The sequence below is a fragment of the Salvelinus sp. IW2-2015 genome, unplaced genomic scaffold (genome assembly GCF_002910315.2).
Source record: "Salvelinus sp. IW2-2015 unplaced genomic scaffold, ASM291031v2 Un_scaffold2532, whole genome shotgun sequence".
NCBI classification, from domain to species: Eukaryota; Metazoa; Chordata; class Actinopteri; order Salmoniformes; family Salmonidae; genus Salvelinus; species Salvelinus sp. IW2-2015.
Window position 1 is genome coordinate 69,017 of NW_019943845.1, and position 21,926 is coordinate 90,942.

The window sequence follows — 21,926 nt, forward strand, 5'->3', positions numbered from 1 at the left end:
GCAGCACTGCTACAGCTGCATATAACTCAGTCTGTCCTTAAATGGCAGCACTGCTACGCTGCAGTAACTCAGTCTGTCCTATAGGTGGCAGCACTGCTACAGCTGCAGTAACTCAGTCTGTCCTTAATGAGCACTGCTACAGCTGCAGTAACTCAGTCTGTCCTATAGATGGCAGCACTGCTACAGCTGCAGTAACTCTACTGTCCTTAGGTGGCAGCACTGCTACAGCTGCAGTAACTCAGTTGTCCTGAAGATGGCAGCACTGCTACAGCTGCAGTAACTCAGTCTGTCCTATAGATGGCAGCACTGCTACAGCTGCAGTAACTCAGTCTGTCCTATAAGTGGCAGCACTGCTACAGCTGCAGTAACTCACTGTCCATAGATTGCAGCACTGCTACAGCTGCAGTAACTCTACTGTCCTATAGATGGCAGCACTGCTACAGCTGCAGTAACTCGTCTGTCCTATAGATGGCAGCACAGCTACAGCTGCAGTAACTCAGTCTGTCCTAGATGCAGCACTGCTACAGCTGCAGTAATCCTCTGTCCTTAGATGGCAGCACTGCTACAGCTGCAGTAACTCAGTCTGTCCTGTAGATGGCAGCACTGCCTACAGCTGCCAGTAAAAGATCTATAGGACAGACTGAGTTACTGCAGCTGTAGCAGTGCTGCCACCTATAGGACAGACTGAGTTACTGCAGCTGTAGCAGTGCTGCCACCTATAGGACATACTGAGTTACTGCAGCTGTAGAAGTGCTGCCATCTACAGGACAGACTGAGTTACTACAGCACAACCCTACAGTCAGAGAGTACAACACCACAACTAAAGTCATTTGATTAATATATTTATTTAACAGGGACAATACACATCAATTAACAGTTCTGTAAATATGCCAGATTGAGACAACTGTCTATCTGTAGTCCCTGGGCAGATATTATTTTTCACTTGCGGCATGTGTATATAACAATATCATCAGCATATTATATATCAACACCGTGACACATGAAGCATGTCCTTTATATACAGCAATAAAATGCTAATTAATTACTTAAAAATCATACAATGTGATTTTTGGATTTTTTTAGATTCCGTCTCTCACAGTTGAAGTGTACCTATGAGAAAAATTACAGACCCCTACATGCTTTGTAAATAGGAAAACCTGAAAAATCGGCAGTGTATCAAATACTTCTTCTCCCCACTGTATAAGCTAAAGTGTAAAGGCCCTAAAACAGATCCTTGTGGGACCCCATTGTGCAGTTGCCAGACAATTAGACTTTCTGCTTGATTCAAACACTGTATTCTGTAAGATAAACTAATACATTAATTTTAAAGCATTGGGTAAGAAATTTTACTTTGCTAGTTTAGAGAGTAGTATTCTGTGATTTACAGTGTCAAATGCTTTTAGAAAATATATAAAACACAGCTCCTACCACTTCACCTTTGTCAAATTTGTATTTAAACCTTCTCCAAAAAAGACCATCTCTGAAGCCGAATTGCATGGGTTACAATGAGAAATCACTAGTATTCAAGGGACCAGTCAATTGCTCAGCAACTACCCTCTCTCTGCAGCCTTTGAAACAATTGGCGAAATACTTCTAGGTCTATAATTATTGACCTTAAAACAATCTCCAGACTTGAACATGGTGGTAACAGCAGCTGACTTCCATTCCCTTGGGATGATACCTTGGTTTATGGATAGATTAATTTGATGTGTTATTGGTGATGTTTAAATATCATTAAGTGTTTTAAAGAACACATTATCAAAACCATAGACATCTTTGACTTTAGAGGTTTTCAAACTTTCACCTCCAGTAGAATCATATCAAACATTTAGAGTGAGTCTTCGCATTGGGTGTTAAATAACTCGCTCACTGTCAACTTTTGCCCCACATCTAGTCCAGACTGAATAAAGAAACTGTTAAAAGCAGTGGCTATAGAGTAGCTCTATCAATTTTCATATTTACACATATAGTATTTTAATCGTTTGACAGCCGCCATGCAAATATAAGGTACAATGTAATTTGTTTAGGTCACAGACAAGCTTTGGTGTGAATAATCATTATATAGTCAGCTGAACCCTATATCCTCCCTGATTATACATGACATATAAAGACATGGTTGGAAGATTGAGGGGGAGAAAGATGCACCGAGTACCACCCAGGGGAAAACATATTCTAATGATTCCCCTGGTTTTCAACGTGGTTCCTGGTGAGCTGTACAGGCAACAGACCCACCGCCTGGAATGAATTTACTCCAGTGTGTTGTGAGGGGTACATTATACAGAGATGTAAAAGAACCATAGGTATAGGAGTACTGAACTCTGGACAGAAAAGGTAGAAAAGAGATGCACACTCTTACTGTAGAGTGGAGTAGAGTGTACTGTGGGGGTGGAAGGTTTGTGTGCTGTGACTTTGAAAGGTTTGTATTTTTCACACTTGTCCCCGATCAGGTAAGGGTCACAGGTGAGGGTGTACAGTAAATAAAAGCCTCCCCCGCTTTTGTTACACCAGCGTTCGTGTGTTCCCTGCTCGAGGTCGAAGGTACAGCCCAACAGGTTGTCATCCTTATCCACAGGATCGTCATCCCAGACAGCCACATTTAGACTCAGGTCTTTGTCAAAGGGACCCATGTCAAAGGTAGCATTCCAGACAGGATTGTTGGACGGAATCACATTGGTCTTATGGGACTTGGAACCGTAGGTGACCACAGCGTACCTGTAGCAGGTGGAGAAACAGGAAGTTGGAAACAAACTGGAAAGATTCAAATACTATGGCATGCCACAAGAGGGCGATCAAACTCATTCCATGGAGGACCTAGTCTATACTGGTTTTAGTTCCTTTCAATTAAGACTAAAGACAACCAGGTGAGGGGATTTCCTTACTAATGAGTGACCTTAAATCATCAATCAAATACAAGGGAGGAGAGAAAACCGTCAGACACTCGGCCCTTAGTGGAATGAGTTTGATACATGTTGGTGTAAAAGGTTGAAAGGACTTTTATCACGATAGTCATTCTGTCTTCTTCCTTTTCTCTCAAGTCTCTCTTCCCTCCGTGGAATGTGTTTGACACGCGTTATAATCTGTAGCCCACCTATTCCACTACTGTAGCCCACTTATCCACTTACTGTAGCCCACTTATTTCACTACTGTAGCCCACTTATTCACTACTGTAGCCCACTTATCCACTACTTATCCCCCCCCCAGGTTCCACATTTATTGTTTTAACCCTAAACTGGCACACTTGATTAAATTAGTCAACTAATCATTAAGCTTTTGACTAATTTAATGAGCTGTGCCAGTAGGAGGAGGGGGGGGGGGTGCCCAGTTGGTACATATTGCTTGTGATCCCAAATGTTACCTATTCCCTGTATAGTGTATAAAAGTACACTCTTAGAAAAACCTAAAAGGGTTCTTCGGTTGTCTCCATAGGAAAACCATTTGAATAACCTTTTGAATTCCATGTAGAATCCTTTACACAGAGGGTTCTAACTTGGAACCAAAAAGGTTCTACCTGGAACCAAAAAGGGTTCTACCTGGAACCTAGAAGGGTTCAGTCAAAAAGTAACAGTCAAAAGTTTGGACACACCTACTCATTCAACTGTTTTTTCTTTATTTGTACTATTTTATACATTGTAGAATAATAGTGAAGACATCAACACTATGAAATAACACATATGAATCAGTAGTACCAAAAAAGTGTTAAACAAATCAATATATATTACATATTTGAGATTCTTCAACGTAGCCACCCTTTGCCTTGATGACAGCTTAGCACAAGAAAAACCGTGGAATGAGTAGGTGTGTCCAAACTTTTGACATTTACTGTATAATAATAATAAAAAAWATATATATTTTTTGGTTGTTCTGCTCTGTGCTCAAGCCACCAGCACTTCCGTTGAAAAAAGTTAGCTCCACTCAAATGAATTCTGTCCCTTTAGCAGATYTGCTCCAAAAACACTATTGAAAAGTTTTCAAACCCAGAGTTTCAACAGGCTAATACTTCTGTAAACGCCTCACAAAGCAAACTCGACAAACCAGACAGGGGTGGGTTTGTCAAGTCAATGGGAGTGGTGAATTTTGTTAATTAGCTGAAACTGTCATTACTACAACCTAGTGAAAGGGACAAACTAACGTGACCGTTAGACCTGATGCCGTATTTCTGCTATGCTAGAGCTATGGTAACTAACGTCGCCATCACCTGCAAGCATGATCAGGGATGCAGGTTGATTATTGGGATGAGTCATGTCCTTGAGGCAGAACTAAGCTATTTCCGCTAGAGAGTCCAGCTGCAAAGTCAAAATTGATTTGTGGTCTTAATTTAAGGTTAGGGTTAGCAGTGTGGTTAAGGTTAGTTTTAAAATCTGATTTTATTACTTTGTGGCTGTCCCAGCTAGTGACCACTCTGCAGATCTGTCTCCACTACACCTCTGTAGAGAACTGAAGAGTTTACCTGTGTTTACCCTCCACTACACCTCTGTAGAGAACTGAAGAGTTTACCTGTGTTTACCCTCCACTACACCTCTGTTAGAGAACTGAACAGTTTACCTGTGTTTACCCTCCACTACACCTCTGTAGAGAACTGAACAGTTTACATGTGTTTACCCTCCACTACACCTCTGTTAGAGAACTGAAATTATGCAGTAACATCACATACCCTTCAGTGTCTCCCGCTATCCATTGGATGTCTCCATAAAGTTCCCAGGCTCTGACCACCGTCACCACCAGTCTTCCCTGCGAGACCTTCCTGAGGCAGCAGTTTGAGTCCAGATTAGAGTAACGATCCCCACAGGACAGTTCCCCGGTGCTCTTCGGGAGGGCGTTCTCCTTCAGGTAATCCTGGACAGCCTCCTTTGTATTTTGAACAAAATGTTAACATATTAATTGACATATAACATATAACCTAAGATCCCGATTGTAGGTTGTATTTCTGCATCCTTAGACAAGAATCTCCAATAAACAAACCCACCTGAGTTAATAGAATTATATAACAAACAACGTTCAACAGGTTACGTCAAACTTCTGGGTTTTATTCTCCAAAGTTCAAACTCTTTGGAATCTCTGGCCGATAACAATATAATTTAATAGAATAAAATAGCCTTGAAGTGCCTCATGTATAAGTACATATCTTAAAATACTAGCCCATGTTAGCAAGTGTCCTGTCATTAGAATCATCAAATGTGAAGACTGTTATTTTATCAAATCAATTCTCTATGTGTAATTATTATTACGTGATTAAACTAATCATGTGAACTTAAATAACTAGGAAGTCGGGGCACCACGGAAAATGTTCAGATTAAAAAATTATAATTTTCTGAATAATATTCAGAATATAATTCTTCAGATATTCAGATATTTTAATATCTGATCAATTAGTCTGATCAAGTAGTATTCTATTAGACTTCTATTAGACTTGCTGTTTGGGGTTTTAGGCTGGGTTTCTGTACAGCACTTTGAGATATCAGCTGATGTAAGAAGGGCGATATAAATACATTTGATTTGAAATTTGATTTGATATTCATGAATTATTCTTTACCTCTCGTCAGTCTCATTTCAAATGTCGTAAAATTCTTGGTTATCTGCACGAACCCAGTCTCTACTGTGAATCATCCATACACAAATTGGCTTAATTACTAATTTACTAACTAACTAACTAACTAAATGATCACAGAAATACATAACAAACAAACAGTAGATATTGGTTACTAACAATGATAGGAAAGAGTCCCTAGTGGGCTAAGCCGATATGATGGCTTGGTGGACAAAGGAAAGGAGGTGTGGACTGAGAAAGAGCGGGAAAGACAACATGGAATTATTACACACAGTCTATAATTATATTAATTGAAATGCTAATCCTTTGCCCATGAACGGCAACCCATTCGAAAAGGAATTTCAATTTATATTTACGCCCGCGTGTCGATGTTGTCTTCTCTGTTGGAATCCAGTCCGTCTGCTGGAGAGAGTCGACAGAGTCTCTCTGGTTAACTTTCATTGAAGTCATAAAGTCTTTTGAGGTTAGGATGGATACTCCAGAGGACCATTCTGAAATGTTCTAATAGATAGATGTTTCGGCCGTTGTCTGTATTCTCGTGCTCAGTTTTCGTAATTTCTAGCTGCAAACTAGTGATTCATGTATAAGATTTGCTCTTATTCTGTAGGGATCGATAGTCAGAGTTTAACTATTTCCAGCCGTGTAGCCAATGCTCCACGTGGAATATTCTTGTCCTTTGGTAGAGTTGTAGTTTAAATCAGCGTCACCCGGCATGTTTTGGTCTCAGAAATTCAACCATTTGCAACCTCAGCTCACGCTGGGGTTTGCTTAGTCTGAAGTGAATTTCATCAAGAGTGGGTTTAATACGTAACAGTAGAAAAGGGCGGTCCATGACACCTGATGTGATGTCTGGGGGCGGGGCACGATCTACACCCAGAAAGGACCACGTCATGACACTAGGTAGGTAAGTTAGGCTAATCAGCTAAAGGGAAGTGGTTTCTCCTCTCCTAGGCATTCACCAAWTAGTACTTCAGTCTCCCCTGGTTTCTCAGCGGCAGTTTTAAATCGGCAGTTGTGTCAGTGGCGGTCTCATCGCCAAAACGAAGACTGTCGCCAAAACAGATATGGTTTTGACGAGTTGTTCTGCAGAGTTCTTTGAGGAAGGAAACAGAGGATGGCTCTCTCACTTAAAATGGCGCCGGAGGGGATAGCGTTTTATTGGCTCCTAACCAACTGTGCTATTTTGTTAGTTTTTTCCGCATCGTTTGTAACTAATTTTGTACATAATGTTGCTGCTACCGTCTCTTATGACTGAAAACAGCTTCTAGACATCAGAACAGCGATTACTCACCTCAAACTGGACAAAGATTTTTTATTTAATGAGTCCGACACTAAGGATATACTGCTTTGTGACGAACAGGCCCAAATCCAAATCCTACTACACCGGCTCTGATGCTCGTCTAATGTGGCTGGGCTTGCAAACTGTTACGGACTACAAAGGGGAACCCAGCAACGAGCTGCCAAGTGAAGCAAGCCTAATAGGCAAACAAAATGCCTTTTATACTCGCTTCGAGGCAAGCAACACTGAAGTATGCATGAGAGCACCAGCTGTTCCAGACAACTGTGTGATCACCCTTTCTCCGAAGCCGATATGAGCAAGACCTTTAAACAGGTCAACATTCACAAAGCCGCGGGGCCAGATGGATTACCAGGACGTGTACTCAAAGCATGAGTGGACCCACTGGCACGTGTCTTCACTGACATTTTCAACTTCTCCCTGACCGAGTCTGTAAAACCTATATGTTTCAAACAGGCCACCATAGTCACTGTAACCAAGAAAGTGAAGGTAACCTGCCTAAATGACTACAGACTGTAGCACTCACATCGTTAGCCATTAAGTGCTTCGAAAGGTTGGTCATGGCTCACATCAACACAATTATCCCAGAAACCCTAGACCCAATCCAATTTGCATACCGCCCCAACAGGTCCACATATGAAGCAATCTCAATCGCACTCAACACTGCCCTCTCCCAGTTGGACAAAAGGAACACCTATGTGAGAATGCTGTTCATTGACCACAGCTCAGCGTTCAGCACCATAGTCCCCATAAAGCTCATCGCTAAGCTAGGGACCCTGGGATTAAACACCTCCCTCTGCAAATGGATCCTGGACTTCCAGGGTGCCCCCAGGTGGTAAGGGTAGGCAACAACACATCTGCCACGCTGATCCTCAACACTGGAGCCCCTCAGGGGTGCGTGCTTAGTCCCCTCCTGTACTCCCTGTTCACCCACGAAAGCAACACCATCATTAAGATTGCTGACAACACAACAGTCACATGATCACAGACAAAGATGAGCCTTTAGGGAGGAGGTCAGTGACCTGGCATTGTGGAACCAGGACAACAACTTCTCAAGGTCAGCAAGACAAACGTGCTGGTATCGAGTCAATGTGCGGGGGAACAGGTTGGTCAAGGTACTTTGTTCATGTAGGTATGGGTAAAGTGACTATGCATAGATAATAGACAGCAGGTAGCAGAAGTGTAAAAATAAATGGAGGGGGGAGTCAATGTAAATAGTCCATGGGGGGTCAATGTAAATAGTCCATGGGGGGGTCAATGTAAATAGTCCATGTGGGGGTCAATGTAAATAGTCAACGAGGGAGTCAATGTAAATAGTCCATAGGGGGGTCAATGTAAATAGTCAACGAGGGAGTCAATGTAAATAATCCATAGGGGGGTCAATGTAAATAGGCCATAGGGGGGTCAATGTAAATAGTCCATGGGGGTCAATGTAAATAGGCCATAGGGGGGTAATGAAATAGGTCCGCATGGGGGTCAGTGTTAAATAGTCCATGGGGGGTTCAATGTAATAGTCCATGTGGGGGTCAATGGTAGAAATGAAATAGTCCATGGGGGTCAATGTAAATAATCCATAGGGGGGTCAATGTAAATAGTCCATGGGGGGTCAATGTAAATAGTCCATGGGGGGGTCAATGTAAATAGTCCATAGGGGGTCAATGTAAATAGTCCATGGGGGGTCAATGTTAAATAGTCCATGGGGGGAGGTCAATGTAAATAGTCCTGGGGGAGGTAATGTAAATAGTCCATGGGGGGAGGTCAATGTAAATAATCCATAGGGGGTCAATGTAAATAGTCCATGGGGGGTCAATGTAAATACTCCTGGGGGAGTCAATGTAAATACTCCATGGGGGAGGTCAATGTAAATAGTCCAAGGGGTGTCAATGAATAGTCAACGGGGAGTCAATGTAAATAGTCCATGGGGGGGTCAATGTTAAATAGTCCATGGGGGGGGGTAATGTAAATAGGCCATTTGATTAATTAACACATTTACATATGCTGTGTTTATTATCTGTTGTCATCCTGTTGCCTAGTTACCCCTACTTATATGTGCACATCTACTTCAGTTACCTCATACCCCTGCACATTGACTCTGTACTGGCACCCCCTGTATATAGCCATGTTATCGTTACTCATTGTGTATTTATGCCTCAACCCCAGAGGGTCCCAGGGGCCCCATTACAGTATCACTTGAACACACATAAGACATGACAAGATGTGTAGAATGGCAGGAAATCTGCTTTAAAACTGCAAAATGTTCTCTGCGCCAACAACAGGGATGTGAGCACTTTGGGGTTGCATGGCTGGGGTTTGTTACAGACCGAAAATGACAATATCCAGCCAGACCTTTGCCACCTAGAAAAATGTATGTGTCCGGACCTTATTATTTCACCCACCTGGTGTCCCAGGTGTAAATCAGTCCCTGATTGGAGGGCAAGAAAGAAAAAAAGCTGTGGAACTGGCTTCAAGGTCCAGTAATGAATTTGATGGAAATATATCAACAACCAAAGGTTACCTTCACTCCCTGCTGGACAGCCGTGTTGGGTATGAGCAGGTGCAGAGGCGTTAGAGAATAGTAGATTACGTCCGGGAAGTTCTTCAAGGTTCTCATCCAACTATGGAATCCCACTGAGTCGTTACGGTTGAGTGACAGCTCGCCCGGCCAACCAGAGCCTCCCACCACCTTGGTGTGGTGGCTGAGGAAGCTAGAGCTGAAGGAGGTCTGCGAGTCACGGTTGTCCAGAACTTTGGAGCACCTTTCGTCGCTAGAGGAAACTGACATCCCAATGTTTACCTGAAAGCCCCTGGACAAGCAGGATTCCACCTGAGAGAAGGAATACAGAGCCATATATTCAGAGAGTTGTCTTTAAGGTTTCTTCCATAAAAGACTGTGATGCATTTGCTACGTGGGCAATATTAATCAATGGAATTATCTGAATGTAACTGAACGTCTAGAAATACATGCAAAAAATCTTGTGCTGTAGGTTTTTGCTCTAATCTAGTACACCTGATTCTAATAATTAGCTGGTTGATGAGCTGAATCAGGTTAGTTACAACTGGGGTTGGAGCGAAAACATACAGTTGGAAAGTTCTCCAAAAAACAGGGTTGGAGAGCAATAGACTAGATAGATGTAAACCTACAGGAGGGTATCTCTCCAGGAACAGGGTTCAAGAGCCCTGATCTAACAGTATAAGGATCTGGTGGTATGTAATGATTACAGATTGCTGTTTGAATTCCTGTAGCTTCCTTTAATGGAAAATGTCCTCTATTACAGCAGGCATTGAGACTAAGTAAGTCACCTGGTTTGTAGAGAGGCCACTGTGTGAAGCCTGACAGGTGCGTATTGCTGTGGTCATCGTCAGCCTGCCTCCCAGGTCAACCTGGCGGATGTAGTGAGTCCCATAGGTGTCTATGAGCCGGCGGTACTGGGCCTTAGAGGTCTTAGAGTATGAGCCCAGACGAGCAATGTCCTTACGGAACTCATCGCTGAGAGTTGGAGTGTTTGGCGTGCGATAACTGGAACATAGGAATTAGCATATCAGATGTGAATTAAAATACGACACAGAGACGACCTTGATCTACAATTGGTTGACCCTTTCTCAGACTATAGCATACAGAAGCAATGGTCCTTTCAACATGTTGGTGGGTGTCGCGGTAACAGCAGGTCACATACAGAAAAACCACTTAAACTTGAATGTGTTACAAATCGGAACCCAAAAGATCAGATTCATTGTGTTTTTTGTTGATGTTGCAGTTCACACATTGGGGAAAAGATCAGATATGTATCAGATATGCCAAGACATCGGAACTGAGGTGACTGTGTGAACAAAGCCTTTATGAAATGAAGACCCTTATGGAAAATTCACATGATTTCACATGTGGAAATTCCACATTTTGCTCAACTTTTTTTTTCAGATACAATTTCACATGTGAAATCATGTGAAACCGTGTGTTTTTGGAACACTTCAGATGTGGATTTTTACACATAACCTTTCACATGTGGATTCACATTTTCACGAGATGCCCTGTTAGTCACTATGAAACACAAACAGATCTTTTAACATAATGTTTTCAACTTACAAAAAAAATGAAAATATTCAGACCCCTTGACTTTTTCCATTTCCATTACAACCTTATTCTAAAATTGATCAAATTGTTTTAAACACAATAGCCCATAATGACAAAGCAAAAACTGTTTTTTAGACATGTTTGCAAATGTATACAAAAAAAACTGAAATATCACAGTTACATATATATTCAGACCCTTTATTCAGAACTTTGTTGAATCACCTTTGGCAGCGATTACAGCCTCGAGTCTTCTTGGGTATGACACTACAAGCTTGGCACACCTGTATTTGGGGAGTTTCTCCCATTCTTCTCTGCAGATCTTCTCAAGCTCTGTCAGGTTGGATGGGGAGCGTCGATGCACAGCTATATTCAGGTCTTGCCAGAGATGTTTGATYGGGTTCAAGTCTGGGCTCTGGCTGGGCCACTCAAGGGCATTTAGAGACTTTTCCTGAAGCCACTCCTTGGCTGTGTGCTTAGGGTCGTAGTCCTGTTGGAAGGTGAACCTTTGCCTCAGTCTGAGGTCCTGGGCGCTCTAGAGCAGGTTTTCATCAAGGATTGCTCTGTACTTTGCTCCGTTCATCTTTCCTTCGATCCTGACTAGTCTCCAAGTCCCTGCCACTGAAAAACATCCCCACAGCATGATGCTGCCACCACCATGCTTCACCATAGGGATGGTGCCACGTTTCCTCCAGACGTGACACCAGTCATTCAGGCTAAAGAGTTCAATCTTGATTTCCAGAGAATCTTGTTTCTCATGGTCTGAGAAAACTTAGGTTCCTTTTGTCAAACTCTAAACGGGCTGTCATGTGCCTTTTACTGAGGAGTGGCTTCGGTCTGGCCACTACCATTCTGGAAATATATCTTATATTCTCAGCACAGTAAATTCTCAGTTTTTTTCCAGGGACGCAAGGACGTTTTTTTGGGATGTTCTCAGAACATTTTGTCATGTTCCCCTGGAGGTACTGCCTAGTTCCTGGTTTGCTCCAGGGATGTCCCCGAGGACGTTTTTAAGACGTCCTTGGGATGCTGTTGAATGATCCCCTGGAGGTTTTTGTGTAGCTCAAATGTTGTCATGTTACATTTTGCATCCCCATGTTGTAAAAAAAAGAAATCACATGAAATCATGTTGTTTTCACAKTTTGTTTCGTTTTTTTGTGTCACATGTGATCACATAAGATCACATGTGAAATGTTGCATCTGTAAGGGAAGCGCTATAAAAGTTGAGCAAATCATTATTGTTATTTTTACCTRTAGTGACGGCAGCGGAGATTCTGTGAGAAGAAAGAGTGGCGGTCCTCTTTGGTCTTGGTTGTGGCAAAGATGGCTACATCAGACTGGGACCCTCCCATCTCTATGCTAGCGCCCACATCCTTCGCCACACTCACGATCACCGGTCCCACAGGTACGCTTACAGACACCTTCGCCTCATAACCAAAACCCCCCTTCCATTTTGTAGAGATCTCGTTGGTAGTGGACTGTGCCAGGTTACTGGAGGAGAGAAGAGGAGAGGATAGGTGAGGAGAGGAGAGCGGAGGAGAGATGTTTACTGTTCAATTTCCATCAAGTAAACAGACAGAAACTATCCTACTCACCTGACAGAGGCATGAGAGTGGCTGGAGATATCCTCAGTACAGTGGCTGTAGGGCCTCCAGTCTACAACAGACAGGGGTATTTTCTGCAGCTCGTTCCCCTGTAGGGGGTTACTACACAGTGTACAGGTTTTACTGGGGGACAGGTAGGTCTTCAGGTCTATCAGGTAGGCCCCTTTACGTTTCAGGGTCACCACGTCAAACCCCTCCCCTGCCAGGTTGTGACCGGGGACAAAKGGKGCGGAGTCACAYWGGGATTGGCTGGCAGTACGACAGGTGAGGGCGGAGTCCAGTTGAGAAAGGAGAAGGAGAAGAGGAAGGGAGAAGAGGGGAGGGGCTGATAAGGGCATTACTGAACTAAAGGGAGGGAGGCGAGGGAGTAGAGAGAGAGAGAAAAAGGAGGAGAGCGAGTATGAGAGGAGTGGGGAAGAAAATGGCAGAGACAGAAGGGATGAGAGAAAGTGAGAGGTATGGGGAGAGAGAAGGAGAAAGAGACTGTTTAAACTCCATGATGTGAAACATTTTGTGACTTGAAATGAAAGCGCTATATACAGTGCATTCGGAAAGTAATCAGACCCCTTGACTTTTTCCACATTTTGTTACGTTACAGCCTCTTTCCAAAATTGATTAAATAAAAAAATGATCATCAATACCCTGTAATGACAAAGCAGCCCTTGCTCCTACATCGCTGGCATCAGTGTACAAAGCAAATGGACGACGGAAATCCGGAGCAGCTAGCACCGGTGCAGAGACAAAAAGGTTTCCAGAAAACTGAAATGGAGATGAAGGATGTCCCCGAGGACAAGGTAGAAGGTAGGAAAAGTCATCAGGAGTGACAAACGCAGGACACTTTTGGCACGTTCGGAGAGACCTGCAAATATCCCTTCTGCATATTGAACTTGCTAGTGTACTTAGCAGCACCAACACAATCATCGACCCTGGGCAAAGGGTATGAGTCCGACTTAGTAATGGCATTGAGTTTCCGAAAATCGGAACAAAAGCACAGAGACCCATCCTCCATAGGTGCTAATATAACGCTAAGGTGCTGCAACAGATTTGTTTTCGTGTTCAAGGTACTAATATACAGGGTGAACTCCACAAACTGTTTACCATGTTGTACAATTCTGTGCTCAAGCATGAACTCATCCTCACTGCAGAGTTTCTCTCTCTTTTCAGGATTCACTCGATAGGTATGTTGTTGGGTTTGGGCAGAGTCCCCAACGTCAATGTTTGAGTTGGCACATCTGAGAATGAACCCTGATATTCTAAAAGCAGTGCAACAATGTTGCCTTTATCCTTGGGAGGAAGGTGTGCCAAAAATACATCAATGTTTTCCAGAATCTCTGAGTTGCTCAGCTGTCCGACAGGTAAAGGGTCTATTGGGCTTTCCTTATGCTCTCTAATGAGTACTGGACTTTCCTTATGCTCTCTAATGAGTACTGGGCTTTCCTTATGCTCTCGAATGAGTACTGGGCTTTCCTTATGCTCTCTAATGAGTACTGGGCTTTCNTTATGCTCTCGAATGAGTACTGGGCTTTCCTTATGCTCTCTAATGAGTACTGGGCTTTCCTTGTGCTCTCGAATGAGTACTGGGCTTTCCTTATGCTCTCAAATGAGTACTGGCTTTGCTCGTGTTCTCAAGGAAGACTATAGTCAATGGTGACGGTAGTGGCCACAGGCAGAAGATCACTACCGGTTTCCACCGACTTCTCTGCAGTTAGTGAGGGAGATATAAGWTTTTTGCAGTATCAACTGTTGCGAACCTCACTTCTTTCAGTGGTCCTACAAACTCACTCACCTATGGTGTTTTGAAAGGAGAGGTCAACTCAGGGGGTTGACCGAAACAGGATCACACGTAAACGTCTCAGACAGATCGAACATAGTGGGATCGCTGACATCCTCCTCAACACTAGACTTTGTGGGTTGTACAAACTTTCTCCCTGCAACTTTCTTAGACATAGCACGTGTAACGCTGGGAACACTCTAGGGCACATTTCTGATAACTCATCAGTTTCCTCTACTCTGGATTTCTTACAAATGACAGGATTTGGCACGACCTTCCCTCCAGCCAAATCATTTCCCAAAATGAATGACACCCCCTTCACTGGTAGGCTAGGGGGTGTGGATAACTACTGGGTGCTTTGTTTGAGAAGGTCGTTTTAGGTAGCAACACCTTCATGAAGGCAATTCTTGAACTGCTCGAGTGTCTTTAAGTCCTCAAGGTCTTTAATACCTCTTGAGAACCACACCACCAATCAAAATCAGGATATCAGCTTTACAGCTTTACTGTCATAATCTGAACTCTGGTCAAGAGATAAAGTGGTGTACATTTTCTGAGCTAATCTGAACTCTGGTCAAGAGATAAAGTGGTGTACATTTTCTGAGGTTAATCTGAACTCTGGTCAAGAGATAAAGTGGTGTACATTTTCTGAGCTAATCTGAACTCTGGTCAAGAGATAAAGTGGTGTACATTTTCTGAGCTTTTCCCACAAGAACACTTTGGAAGAGCAGTGACTGAATATCCCGTTTTAGGGATGTGGAAATCCACTCAGAGTAAAATACACGCCACCTCCTTTTCCTTGAAAGGCGGTACAAGTCGACTGTTCCCATCCAAGATCAAACTCTGTTGAGGGTGCAGGATGACCTGACTTGATTCAGAGTACTTCCAGATCTATCTCCTTTCGTCGCACTTCCAGCTCCATCTCTTTTAATCAAATGGCATGCACATATTCTTCTTGTTCTAGTCTGGTTGAACGTTCTCTTTCCCTTTCCTTCTGCTGAAGTTTTCATTTCTGTTGCTCCAATCTCTCCTCACATTCTCTTTCCCTTTCCTTGTGCTCAAGTCTGAATTTCTGTTGCTCCAATCTCTCCTCACATTTTCTTTCCCTTTCCTGGTGCTCTAACTCTAATTTCAGTTTGCCATTTGACCTTTAGTTCTACCTCAGTTGCATGTCTACGGGGTGAACTCTACCACCCGTTGGACCCTTTCTATCATCATCCCTCTCTGGAAGGATTTTCTCCTCAACCAAATCAGTTGGACGACTGCTTTCGAATGGGCATGTGCAGCTTTGATGTCATAATGCTTTGCAATGACGAGCAGAATTGCCTTTGTACATTTATCTAGAATCTCCCATGTAGAGTTTTCAACAAATGCTTCTAATTTAAAGTCCATGATTTTATTTTATTATTAGCCTGTGTGTTTATGCAAATTTCAAAATGATTCCTCTTATCTTATAACCCCTCTGGGCAGTTGGATGTCAGTGACAGAAACTCTACCAATTATTTTTTTTAACACTAAAATATCTGGGCACGGGAGAGCTTCAACTAGGTGATTAGAGGAAACAGTATCCCGGACGAGCCTCCATTTTGTTACGTTCCCCTGCAAGAATCCAAAACGTGTCGCTCAAACAGAAGGGGAAACTAACAAAGAGTCACTGACAACAACCAAAACGAAACAGCTGGGGTTCTAGGAGAGGTTCTGAAAGACACTCATGGAGGTGTCCACTGAAAGTTGACAATCAACAACAACTGGGACCAAATAGACACCCACTATGAGCACCCACTAAATTTGCCCAAGAAGAGGTAAACAAAATAAAACCCACACCAAACTTAAGGTAAACAAAATAAAAACCCCACACCAAACTTAAGGTAAACAAAATAAAACCCCACACCAAACTTAAGGTAAACAAAATAAAAACCCCACACCAAACTTAAGGTAAACAAAATAAAAACCCCACACCAAACTTAAGGTAAACAAAATAAAAACCCCACACCAAACTTAACCTCTACTTCATCACCATCCCTGATCCGGGAGCATCCCCATCAGTAAAAAGCTGACTAGCATAGCCTAGCATAGCGCCACAAGTAAATACTAGCATATAAATATCATGAAATCACAAGTCCAATACAGCAAATGAAAGATAAACATCTTGTGAATCCAGCCATCATTTCTGATTTTTTAAATGTTTTACAGCGAAAACACAATTGATTGTATTTCTATTAGCTAACCACAATAGCAAAAGACTCAACCGCATATTTTCACAATTTATTTACCGCATAGGTAGCTACACAAAACCGACCAAATAGAGATACAATTAGTCACTAACCAAGAAACAACTTCATCAGATGACAGTCTTATAACATGTTATACAATAAATCTATGTTTTGTTCGAAAATGTGCATATAGTGTATAAATCATAGTTTTACATTGCAGCTACAATCACAAATAGCACCGAAGCAGCCAGAATAATTACAGAGAGCAACGTGAAATACCTAAATACTCATCATAAAACATTTATGAAAAATACATGGTGTACAGCAAATGAAAGATAAACATCTTGTGAATCCAGTCAATATTTCAGATTTTTTAAGTGTTTTACAGCGAAAACACAATATAGCATTATATTAGCTTACCACAATAGTCAAACACACAACTGCATTTATCACCGCATAATAGGCATCGCCCAAAAACCAGCAAAATATATAAAATTAATCACTAACCTTGACCAACTTCATCAGATGACAGTCTTATAACGTCATGTTACACAATACACTTATGTTTTGTTCGACAATGTGCATATTTTGAGCTGCAAACCGTGGTTATACGTTGTGAATATGTAGCATCGATTCACCAAATTATCCGGAGATATTTTGGACAGTCACATAATCTGACCAAAGAACTCATCATAAACTTTACTAAAAAATACATGTTGGACAGCAAATGAAAGATACACTAGTTCTTAATGCAATCGCCGTGTTAGATTTTAAAAATAACTTTACCATAACAAACAGCTTACATTATAGCGAGACAGTTCCCGCAATAAGGGCGGAAAATAGGACTAAACATTTTCCACAGAAATACGAAATAACATCATAAATGGTTCCTACTTTTGCTGAGCTTCCATCAGAATCTTGTACAAGGAGTCCTTGGTCTAGAATAAATCGTTGTTTGGTTTTAGAATGTCCTCTTCTCCTGTCGAATTAGCAACCTTAGCTAGCCAAGTGGCGCGAAGATGACCATCTTCACCTAACGCAGAGAACGGAAAACTCCAAAACTCCCGATAAACGTTGAATAATCTGATAAAACTATATTGAAAAAACATACTTTACGATGATATTATCACATGTATCAAATAAAATCAAAGCCGGAGATATTAGCCGTCTATACAGAACGCTTTTCAGAAGCCAATGCTGATGTCCTTCCCGCGCCTTGGTAGACAAAGGAAATTGTGGTCACGTCATTCCAAGAGCTCTTGTTCGACCTCAGATCAAGCTAGACACCCCATTCCACCTCCCACTGCCTGTTGACATCTAGTGGAAGGCGTATGAAGTGCATGTATATCCATAGATTTCAAGCAATTGAATAGGAAGGCCCTGGAACAGAGCCTCGATTTCAGATTTTTCACTTCCTACCAGGAAGTTTGCTGCAAAATGAGTTCTGTTTTACTCACAGATATAATTCAAACGGTTTTAGAAACTTGAGAGTGTTTTCTATCCAAAAGTAATAATAATATGCATATTGTACGATCTAGAATAGAGTACGAGACAGTTTAATTTGGGCACGATTTTTTACAAAGTGGAAACAGCGCCCCCATATTGACAAGAAGTTTTAAGGTAAACAAAATAAAACCCACACCAAACTTAAGGTAAACAAAATAAAACCCACACCAAACATAAAAAGGAAGCAAACCAAAAAGTGGAGCAAAACGAAAACAGGGAAGAAATAGGGAGAGCCAACTAAAGGTTAACCCTCCGCATCTCTCAAGCCAACTAAAGGTTAACCCTCCTCATCTCTCAAGCCAACTAAAGGTTAACCCTCCGCATCCTCAAGCCACTAAAGGTTAACCCTCCGCATCTTCAAGCCAACTAAAGGTTAACCCTCCGCATCCTCTCAAGCCAACTAAAGGTTAACCCTCCTGCATCTATCTCTCAAGCCAACTAAAGGTTAACCCTCCGCATCTCTCAAGGCCAACTAAAGGTTAACCCTCCACATCTCTCAAGCCAACTAAAGGTTAACCCTCCACATCTCTCAAGCCAACTAAGGTTACCCTCCACATCTCTCAAGCCAACTAAGGTTAACCCTCCACATCTTCTCAAGCCAACTAAAGGTTAACCCTCCACATCTCTCAAGCCAACTAAAGGTTAACCCTCCACATCTCTCAAGCCAACTAAAGGTTAACCTCCACATCTCTCAAGCCAACTAAAGGTTAACCCTCACATCTCTCAAGCCAACTAAAGGTTAACCCTCCGCATCTCTCAAGCAACTAAAGGAGATGACAACCCAGCACAGGTGAAAACCTTCTGACCAACGAGATGACAAGCCAGTACAGGTGTAACACATACTTAATAACAAGGTGACACCAATCAGTGCGCCCAACGTGCCAACGTCCAACCTCTAAATATACATGGAAACGACGCCTGTAAATGCTAGCAAGCTAGTTTCATCATATTACCTCATGAACACAATACACTAATAACATGAAATCCTGAACACACAAAACATAATTTACAGTATGTGACTAAATATTTATACAAGTAAGGTACAACGTTTCAGAGGTTACAATCTCCATTTAGTGAGTTTTATACATTTAAAGGGGAACTCCACTCAACTTTTTTCATTAGCCCAATGTTGTAAAATTAGCCCACTGTTGTAAAATATAAGGACAACAACCACCAAGCCACTGCCTGTTCACCCCGCTATCATCCAGGAGGCGAGGTCAGTACTGGTGCATCAAACCTGGGACCGAGAGACTGAAAAACAGCTTCTATCTCAAGGCCATCAGACTGTTAAATAGCCATCAGTGGCACCTTAGAGGCGGCTGCTCTATATACATAGACTTGAAATCACTGGCCACTTTAATAATGGAACTGGTCACTTAATAATGGAACAGTGGTCACTTTATAATGGAACACTGATCACTTTAATAATGGAACACTGGTCACTTTAATAATGGAACACTGATCACTTTAATAATGGAACACTGGTCACTTTAATAATGGAACACTGATCACTTTAATAATGGAACACTGGTCACTTTAATAATGGAACACTGGTCACTTTAATAATGGAACACTGGCCACTTTAATAATGTTTACGTATCTCATTTCATATACTGTATTCTATTCTTCTGTATCTTAGTCTATGCCGCTCTGACATTGCTATTTCTTAATTCCATTCCTTTACTTTGGATTTGTGTTGGATTGTTGTGAAATTGTTAGATATTACTTGTTAGATATTACTGCACTGTTGGAGCTAGAAAACACAAGCATTTCTCTACACCTGCAATAACATCTGTTAAACACTTGTATGTATGTGACCAAGAAAATGTTATTTGATCTATCAGCTCCATTTGCGTAGACTGTGTAGACCCCTGTATCTAACTCAAGAGCTTCCACAGTAAACACTGTAATGATAATCTCTCAGTGACAGCTCACCGGTCCCGTCCCCATCGAACAACAAATATTATTTTCTACAAAAATGATTTCCTACTTTACTTCTGGTCATTCATGTATTTTATAAATGTATTGTTTTGAGCTTACAGCACCTGGCATTCCAGGTGGTCTCCCATCCAAGTACTAACCAGGCCCGACCCTGCTCAGCCACCGAGATCAGACGAGATCAGACGAGGTCAGGGTGGTATGACCACAAGTGTATTTTCTACCCCATTTTCCTCCCTGAATTAGGACCTTGTCTCACCGCTGTGTGGGGAGGTGAGTGTGTGAGCATTTAATTAGTCATTCATGAATTTATTCACTCATTCATGTATTTAATCACTCATTCATGTATTGAATCATTCATTCACGTATTTAATCACTCAATCACTTGTTCATTAACCCTTCAGTATTCTGTAAGTGTATTTTTTTTTTGTGATATGGTGTGTCAGAGTGTGTGTATTTAGTATAAGGGCTTTCCAGAACCTATGTTTTCCCCTGAGATGCCGTTTGTCTGTCGACACACAACCATTGTTCGTGCGTGTAAATGTGCATGTAATTCTGTGTGTTTATATATACTGCGTGGGTATGTGGCCATTAGCCTGTGTGGGCATTGTGTGACCTGGAGTTTGTGTGTCCTTGTGGATTTCAACAGTCCCACTAAAGTTCATTGGCAAGAAAATCTTATCTCCCTACTCTTGGCAGAAGTCTAAAAAACAGACTTTCTGCTGGTCTTATAACTTCTCCACAGGATGTCTCCAGAATTACAGAATAACAATTATATTATTAGTATTATTACTTATTATTAAAATTACAGAATCTCATTATTATGAATTATCATTGGGATTACATAGTCTTCTCAACAACACACACACCTGTTGAACCAAAAGACAATGATTAGGTGAAATATTTAGCATTTTACCATTATCCTGACAACTGCCAAACCTTTGTTTGGTTAATAGGCTAGTGACATTTAAAAGTCACACCACTAATGATTTTGGATTGAATTGAAATGCACAACTGTATCTGACAAATCTGACAAAGATTCCTCTGAATCTAAACCTTGTCATTAAAGGCTTTAAATACACTCACCTGTTTGAATTTGTGTGAGTGGTTTTTCAGCCGAGTTTGTCCTCAGATCTGGAGTCAGTGATGAAGTCTGTCTCTCCCTCCTCTCTGTCTGTCTGTTTTTCTCTACTACCAGGGATGGACTTTAACACAGAACAGCTGACTTTCTGACTATGACAAACTTTCCCGGAAAACTTTCCTAAAGCTAGAGTCCTTAACCTTTACACTGTTGGAAATTGGCCTATAATAATAGAGCTAAATTTAAATGTTTTTTACAGAAAAATAATCAAAGTAAATGCATAACCAATCAAAATGGAACCGTTGGAGATTATGGGAAAATGATTAAACTAAAGGTGAGGAGAAAACATTTAAGACTGAATCCAAACATTATACTGTTGATTTTATGTGCATTTTACCTTTACATTTACTTTTCACCACATTTTTTTGATAACTAAATGTAAAAATATTCTTGATACATTCAGTAACATGATAAGAATATTAATGGAAAATGTCATCCATTATTTGAAAGCGTTTTCTATGACAACATGGCTGGCTAAGTTACAAAATACGACCCTAAAAAAGCTGATCGTAATTTCTGTGCACATACAGTCTTAGAAAAAAGGTGCTATCTAGAACCTAAAAGGGTTCTTTGGCTGTCCCCATTGGAGAAGCCTTTAAAACTTCTTGTCAATAGGGGGCGCTGTTTTCACTTTTGAAAAAATCGTGCCCAAATTAAACTGCTCGTACTCTATTCTAGATCGTACAATATGCATATTATTATTACTATTGGATAGAAACACTCTCAAGTTTCTAAAACTGTTTGAATTATATCTGTGAGTAAAACAGAACTCATTTTGCAGCAAACTTCCATACAGGAAGTGAAAAATCTGAAAACCATGCTCTGTTCCAGGCCTGCCTATTCAATTG

The 21,926-nt window shown here is 41.5% G+C and overlaps 1 protein-coding gene and 1 pseudogene across 2 annotated transcripts in view; both read right to left on the reverse strand.

Annotated features, from left to right (window-relative positions):
• LOC112074194 (perforin-1) overlaps positions 1-21,133 on the reverse strand; it is an 89,423-nt gene extending 68,290 nt beyond the window's left edge. Inside the window, exons 1-7 of one of the 2 annotated variants that reach the window (XR_011476922.1) lie at positions 21,024-21,133; positions 12,504-12,857; positions 12,160-12,399; positions 10,143-10,359; positions 9,358-9,666; positions 4,652-4,845; positions 1,111-2,712 (exon numbers count right to left, since the gene is read on the reverse strand). Coding sequence is in view for 1 of the 2 variants with exons in the window: in XM_024141411.2 (XP_023997179.1) it covers positions 2,274-2,712; positions 4,652-4,845; positions 9,358-9,666; positions 10,143-10,359; positions 12,160-12,399; positions 12,504-12,850 (1,746 nt within the window). In the remaining variant the exon portion in view is untranslated. Of the gene's footprint in view, positions 1-826; positions 2,713-4,651; positions 4,846-9,357; positions 9,667-10,142; positions 10,360-12,159; positions 12,400-12,503; positions 12,858-21,023 lie in introns of those variants that run through there. The other variant, XM_024141411.2, reaches the window with a different exon arrangement.
• Positions 20,033-20,150, reverse strand: LOC112074197 (5S ribosomal RNA; annotated as a pseudogene).
• Positions 21,134-21,926: the final 793 nt, after the last annotated feature.